Below are 7,745 nucleotides of genomic sequence, written 5' to 3'. Positions count from 1 at the left end.
CTTTCAAACAATTTGTGGAGGATTTCTCTTCCTATCCGAACCCCACTTTCATTACAATGTGCATTTATTTAAGATTGCTTTTCCAACTGCTCAACTAGAAGAAGGCGGCAAACGAGGAGGATCTCCACCCTTTGTTCTTTGATGTGAACACACGAATAAATAGGTATGCCATGGTGAGATTGCTCCTTCATGCTACATTGCTACTAGCATATTGTTTTGAGCTACTAGAAGATATGAATGTCAGTTAGTTCACTAGTTGTAGCCACTTTTTCCTTCTAATGACACCCTTGGCAACAATGTTTGCATTGAAGACCTATATGATGAGCAAAGCATGCCTAGAAAGATCATTACAGCCACTACCTTGACCACCACCTAGGAATCAAAGAGAGACCCAATAAACTCCTCCACATTTACTTATACATCTTGCTTTCCAAAAAAAAAAAAAACAAAGATCATTAGGAAGAATAAGCCCATTCCAACCTTTTTTCTTCTTGTCTTTGTCTTTAATTGTTCTATGAAATTAGAGAAACTAAGGATTTTTGTATCTTAATTTCCAATGTCTCTTTTTCTTTAGACTTCTTTTCTCATTCTTGCGTGTTCAACATTTCAATATTTCCATGTATTTTTTCTATTAAATTGCAAACTCTTTTTTATCAGGTGTAGTTGTTCCAAAAATTGGCGAAATATTAGATGTGTCTAGTTCAAAGATTGATTTTCTACACTCCATTATTGACTTGAAAATTTGAGGAAAGGAGTAACTCTATACTAATTTCTAGAATGAGCAAACTCTCTAAATGCCAACTTGATGCATTGATTGAAGTCAAAGAAGAAAATTCATTGTAGTAATTAAGATTAGCCTTTTACAATGTCTACAAATTCTATTCCCCCCCACTTGTGGATGTGGACATAAGGGAATTATGAGATTATAGCTCATGGATTTTGAAGGCTCCACCTTCACAAGTTGGGGTTTGGAAGGAGAGTACCAATAAGATACTCATCTTTGGATAATTGTGAGTGTACCATTACTAGTTTGGGTTGATGTAACTCCTTTCTCTATAGAGAAGAGATATTAACATTCCATTCTTATGGAACCTCCATATTTGACTAATTAAATATATTAGGCAAATAACTCTATGTAACATCATCACTCTTCATTATAATAAAATTTCCACGATCTTTGTCCAAGTTGACACCTTCAACTACTCTAGAGATTACCTTAGAATAAGCCTAAATAAAAACCTATATTCTATAGCTAAATGAACAAATGATTCTTTCATATCTAAATTGGAAGTCATAATATTGAGGGTAATATTGTCAAGAAGATAGGGGCCATTCATTGAAATTAAAAAAATTGGACAAAGTTCAGGTCATTTGAGAGTGATGACACAACAACTCCAACAGTCATATCTTTTATTTCTCTATGTTTAGTATCTAATATAGCAATGATACAAGAAATTGGCAAGCCTCTCCTAGATATGGGAACTATACCAACACCTAAGTATCCTAGATGAAGATAAAAGTTCTTTTTGTCTTTTGGTATTTTCTCATGAGGAAATGCAAGAAGAGATGTAAAATGATCATCTCGACTAGAGTCTCAAATATAGATTCTTCCATGGTCTTCAATATAAATAATAGAAGCTTGAATTCTCTCCATAAAAAATTGAAGGCTTAATATAAGAAAGTATCCACATTTCACTTGGATTGGTCTCATCCACAATGCTAGTAGAATTAGCTAAATATTGATATTTGATAGGTAAGCTTTTGGCAAGTGAGGATAATACAGTCTAGGAAAAAGCCATTGTATGTTGTGAGTGTAAGGGTCTACAAATGATTTACATGGTCTTGCCATGACAACGCCTAAAACACCTTATACACAAACAATTTAAGTGGTCTGTAGTTGTCTTAGTTTGATTGCCTCATCATGGCACAAGGCTCAAGTATTACCTCACTAGCGGCAACAAAGGATCTCTTTAAACATGATTTGATATTAGGCAAAAACATAGGGTACACTAAGCACAATAGATTGCATACAAGGAAACTACATTGATCAAGAAAAGAGATTAATCGATCATATTAAAACCTTGCAAGTCTTAAATAAAAAAGATGGAAACTTTTAGAAGGCTATGAAATCTCTCTTGTTCTCCCTAGATGACTCTCTTACCATATGATGTCCATATAAGAGGGCAATGATGCCTTTTATAGATACAAGGCTCCTTTATAAGTGAAGATGGATAGTCCCATGTTGCCCTTTTGTTAATTGCACATAGCAAAATGCCGCAAACAACAAAAAAGGTATGCATCACAAAAGGCAAATAAAAGTAAAAATCTAGTGAAGGCATAATGTTCCAATAACCTTTTGAAGGATTAATCCTTTTGGGCCACTCACAATGTACATGCAAGAATTCTCAGTTAACTTCCATATTTTTGCAACTATTTGTTTCTAAATACTCATGTATACATATAAGAAAGTTAATGGATAAATTCATTCTTGTGTGTGTGCAAACTTGAGAGCCCTTTGCTTCTCCTTACTTCCATTCTATCCTCTTGTGTATCATCTTGAGAGTGAGAGAGAGTGAGAATGTGAGAACGAGGGACCCCTCTCACTTTGTGTTCTTCTCTTCTTTCCCTTCTTCTTGGGTGAGAGGCAAAGTGGAGGAGAGGTTGGGTTATCTCACTTCTTCTCTACATTTTTGCTTGATGATGGACCAGTTGTGGATTGGGTTGGTAGACATGGAGTAAAGGAGGTAGTTCAAGGAGCACTACTCAATTTGTGGAGCCACTTGCAAGCCTTTGAACCATGGCATTGATGCGAAGGTAAGGAGGCAATTCACTCACCTTTCATAAGTTTGCATAGGCTTGCTTTCATGGAGAGAGAGAGAGAGAGAGAGAGAGAGAGAGAGAGAGAGAGAGAGAGAGAGAGAGAGAGAGAGAGAGAGAGAGAGAGAGAGAGAGAGAGAGAGAGAGAGAGAGATGTGTTGGTCATACGAGAGATAGCCTTAATCAATGCAATTGAAGGTCTTGACCAAAATAAGAGTTCCATCAATTCCCTCATTGTGATTGCAAAGGCACAAATACCTTTTCAAGTGGAATATAATGAAAACAAAAATCAAGGAAATATAGTAGACCACATTATTTAGGTAGACATGTCTTATTTACTTTTCTTTTAGGAAAAGTTTATCGTAGTGGTGGATGAGTGCATGGGTGATAGTCAACAAGTATAAATTTCTTTTCCTTTATATGTTCAAAAGTCCCATCTAGTTGTGCAAACCATATCATTCATTTTAGCAATCTTTTGTCTCCAATAGCTTTTTATGCTTTTTCTTTAAGATACTGGACATCATGTGCTAAATAACTTTTTACATTGAAAGACACGAATTCAAAAGTACTCTAAAATCTTGGATAGACTTTTTTGGGTGGCTGAAAATTCCAATAACAAATCTACAATGTAGATTGTTAAGGGTTTTCCTATAGGTACTTGTAGTGGAGGGAGATTGCTTATCAAGACTTTTAATCCTTGTATTTCAGGGACCAACCATATTCTTCATGCATAGGTCACTTTGCATTAAAAATTGCTTGCATATAATTCCATCATCATCATTACACTCCCAAGCTGGCTTGGCAAATGCCCTCTATTCTTAGACACGTTCATGTAGAGGACTTCGCATACCAACATGATCTCTTGCCCTTGTTCACTAATAGTTTGGAGGATTACACAGCTAATCTGTGCCTCGGGAGCTCAACAGGTGATTAGGAATAACAGTGTCCTAGTTAAGGTCTCTACTACTACAATTGTTGGACCCATCTTTGCTTGGATGATCTCATGTGGGATGAATGCTGTTTTGGGTGTCGAGCGAAAGTGAATCAACAAGGGATGTAGACAATACCACCACCCCAGTCAAGCCTTGACTATAATAGTTGTTGCATCGAGCTTTGCTTATAAGAACTCATGTTAGAGCAATGCTTCATGTGGGACTCCATGAGGCCTTTGCCCTTCTTAAAGAGTCAAATATTACTTTGAGCCAATGGTATTAGACCTATGAAGGCTGTTACCATAGCCTAGGCCTAGTTGCTGTTGGAGGGGAATTTTTGATACAGGACTCGATGAGACCCTCTGCTGCCCTTTCTTTTAGCTGAGATCAGAAAGAGGCAGGACGCCATGGAGGCGAGCACCAGCCTGGCTGTGGCGGCTCCCGACGACCCCGCCCCCGGCCCTGCCGTCGCCACTGACGCCACCTCCCTGACTACCACCGCAGTCGAAACGCAAGAGACTCGTCTCAAAATCGACCCCCCCGCCTCGGACGCACAAGCACAGGACAGCCCTGACACCCTTGCTAAGAAGAAGCGCATTCGCGCTGACAGCACTGCCCTCACCACCACCGCTGGCACCGAACGTCCCTCGGGCACGTCGCTCAAGTGGATGGGTGAAGGCAAGAGTGTCAGAGCATTACGACAGCAGGCCAGGGCACTCAGCTATGATGAAAACCTTATGGATGCCATGATCCAGCAGCAACTCGGGACCGACCTGTCCCCTGCAAAGGGGCGGAAGAAGAAATCCATGGACTTGGACAAAAACAAGGAGAAGGAGGCCATGATTGCAGCTTCCGTAGGGTTTCCCAAGGATTCCCTCACTGAGGAGGAGATTGAAGCTGGAGTAGTGCAGACTATTGGCGATGTAGAGCAGGACAATTACATTGAGGTCCGGAACCACATCCTCGCTCGATGGAGAGAAAATGTGAGTATGTGGCTAGATCAGGCTCAAGTTATGGAAAGCATCAAAAGCCAGCATAAGGCCCTCGTAGGTGCTGCATATAGATTCTTGTTAAATTATGGTTACATAAATTTTGGGGTAGCACCAGCAATTAAAGCAGTGATTCCAGAAGAGGCGACCAAGACTACGGTTGTCATCATCGGAGCTGGGTTAGCAGGGCTTGCAGCTGCCCGACAGCTTCTGGCACTGGGCCACAAAGTGGCTGTTGTGGAAGGGAGAAACAGGCCTGGGGGCAGGGTTTATACTAAGAAAATGGAGGGTGGAGGTCAAACAGTAGCTGCAGATCTAGGTGGAAGTGTTATAACGGGATTACATGGAAATCCTTTAGGTGTCTTAGCCAGGCAACTCGGAATCCCTTTGCACAAAGTACGTGAAAAGTGCCCTTTGTATCAACCTGATGGATTGCCTGTAGGAGTGGATGTGGATGCCAAGGTGGAGACTCAATTCAACAAGCTGTTGGACAAAGCAAGCCAATTGAGGGAGCAAATGGGACATATAGCTGAAGGAATATCATTGGGACAAACACTAGAAACATTGCGAGAAGATGCAGGAGTTGCAGAAACTGTGTTTGAAAGGCAGCTATTTGATTGGCACCTTGCCAACCTTGAGTATGCAAATGCGGGTCTTCTTTCCAACCTGTCTCTTGCATTTTGGGATCAAGATGATCCTTATGAGATGGGTGGTGACCATTGTTTTCTCCCAGGAGGAAATGTCAAGCTAGTGAATGCTCTCGCAGAAGGCACTCCGATTTTTTATGGAAAGAAGGTGCATACTATTCGCTATGGCAGTACTGGTGTACAGGTCATCACTCCTACTCAGGTTTTTGAGGGAGACATGGCTTTGTGCACTGTTCCATTGGGGGTGCTGAAAAAAGGTGCAATCAGATTTGAGCCAGAGTTGCCACAGACAAAACTGGATGCCATCCGCAGGCTTGGGTTTGGGTTGCTGAATAAGGTTGCCATGCTATTCCCTAGAATTTTTTGGGGCTCTGAGCTAGACACTTTTGGACATCTTGCAGAAAGTTCAGATAGGAGGGGAGAGTTCTTCCTCTTTTACAGCTATGCTGCTGTTTCAGGTGGTCCCCTCTTACTGGCCCTTGTGGCTGGAGATGCAGCTATCAACTTTGAGAGGATGCATCCTAGCGATGCTATTCAGCGTGTGCTGGCTATCCTGCGTGGTACTATTTTTGACTGCATTGCCAATTGCCTTGCCTATTTCCTTTTCTTTTTATTCTTTGTGAGGGGCTGGCTGAAGCTGATTTCCTTTCTTTTTTTGTTTGGTTTCAGTGTAAGTAGAATAAACAGTCAATTTTTCGTTTTGTTCACTCAGGTATTTATGAACCTCAAGGAATTGCAGTTCCTGATCCCATTCAGACTGTATGTACCCGGTGGGGTGGGGATCCACTTAGTTTTGGATCATATTCCAATGTTGCTGTGGGGGCTTCAGGGGATGACTATGATCTTCTGGCTGAAAGTGTAGGAGATGGCAGGCTTTTCTTTGCTGGAGAGGCAACAAACCGCAGGTATCCGGCTACAATGCATGGGGCAATGTTGAGTGGATTAAGAGAAGCTGGTAATATTGCCGCACAAGCTGCGAACCGGCTGGTGCTTGCGAAGGTTGAGCGGGGTATCCCAAAGGATACACAAGCTTATGCCATGCTATTAGCTGACTTATTTAGAGAACCTGATTTGGAGTTCGGATCATTTGCTATTCTGTTTGACCCCCGGACAACTGAACCTAAGTCACATGTGCTCTTGAGGGTGATGATTGGTATGGGGGCAAAGAAAAAGGTTAATGATGGTGGAGCAGCTGATCAATCTCTGCTGCCTCAAAGGCTTTTGTTTCAGCAACTGCAGATGCATCAGCAGTTGCAGTTACACCTTTACTCAATGATTTCTCGTCAGCAAGCAATGGATTTAATGGAGATCAGGGGTGGGGACAAAATGCGGTTGGTATATTTGTGTGAGAAACTGGGGGTAAAGCTAGTTGGTCGTAGAGGCTTAGGAGCCCAAGGAGATGCTCTGGTTGCAGCTGTGAAGTGGGGGCGAACTGCCAGAAAGTCCTCTGTTCCGCCGACCTTGCCAATCGCGGGTCCTGCACTTGAGTTGCCTAAACAACATATAGTAGCTGATCAAGCTCTGCAACAGAGATAGCACCTACCTTGCTGCTCCCACATAGGGAAATTTTAAAGGTTGTACCAAGAGTTCCCCCCAAAATGATGAGGTATGAAGGGGCAGTTCTTGTCCATGGTGGACCTTGACGTTTCTTATGATCTATCATGTGTGACCTGCAAGGTGACGTCTCTCACCATATTAAGCAGCAGGTTGTCATTCATAAATTTTGGCTAATTCACGTTGTCACATTGTGTCAGTGTGATAGCAGAGTTTTGGCTACATGGTGGAAGCCACTTTATAACGCTCATGGTATGGTGCTGGACTATTTCTCATTAGCTCATGCAGTCTCTATACTTTTCCCTGTTGGGACATGTTTTTCATCACCTTTAGGGTTACATTGTCAATATAGTTTGTTGCACGTGCCATTTGTGGTGCGCTGTTTGTAAGTTGTTTCAACAAAGTAGGCATTGTATAATCTTCCCAAGTCTACAGTGATGAGGAATATTCAGTAGAGTAAGGAAATAGTATAGAAGTTCACATCTTTTACTTTAAAAGGCATGCATGCTCAGGATTTCAAGAGCTGTCAGGGGCTGTGAGCAGCATCATCAGATATACTTAACAAAAACTTTGTTGTTGTAAAGCCCAAATTTTCAATCTAGATATGAACTGACAGTTAATACTACAGGGTTCTAGGTATGGCAAACATTAGGACAGACATTGCTGCTAGGTGTCTCAAGCTTGAAGGATATCATGGGGTTGGTTTGAATACCCCATGGTTTTATTTGTTGTAGTTGTGGTCTTGTCGTCTGTTGCTAGTGCATGGAAGGAGAGCTTTCATAAGTTTATTATGAAGTAGCATATGT

At 41.5% G+C, this 7,745-nt stretch overlaps 1 protein-coding gene across 1 annotated transcript; it reads left to right on the top strand.

The window, feature by feature from the left end:
- The first annotated feature begins 4,027 nt into the window (after positions 1–4,027).
- FLD (protein FLOWERING locus D-like protein) lies at positions 4,028–7,342 on the top strand. The gene is made up of 2 exons (XM_087685230.1): positions 4,028–5,945; positions 6,098–7,342. Exons 1-2 carry the CDS (start codon positions 4,157–4,159, stop codon positions 6,919–6,921), a joined length of 2,613 nt encoding a protein of 870 aa, XP_087541356.1. The 5' UTR covers positions 4,028–4,156; the 3' UTR covers positions 6,922–7,342.
- Positions 7,343–7,745: the final 403 nt, after the last annotated feature.

Source organism: Lygodium microphyllum, chromosome 1 (assembly GCF_053477565.2).
Source record: "Lygodium microphyllum isolate KBCC chromosome 1, Lygodium_microphyllum_v1.1.10, whole genome shotgun sequence".
Classification (NCBI taxonomy): Eukaryota; Viridiplantae; Streptophyta; class Polypodiopsida; order Schizaeales; family Lygodiaceae; genus Lygodium; species Lygodium microphyllum.
This window is presented reverse-complemented; position numbering and strand designations above follow the sequence as displayed.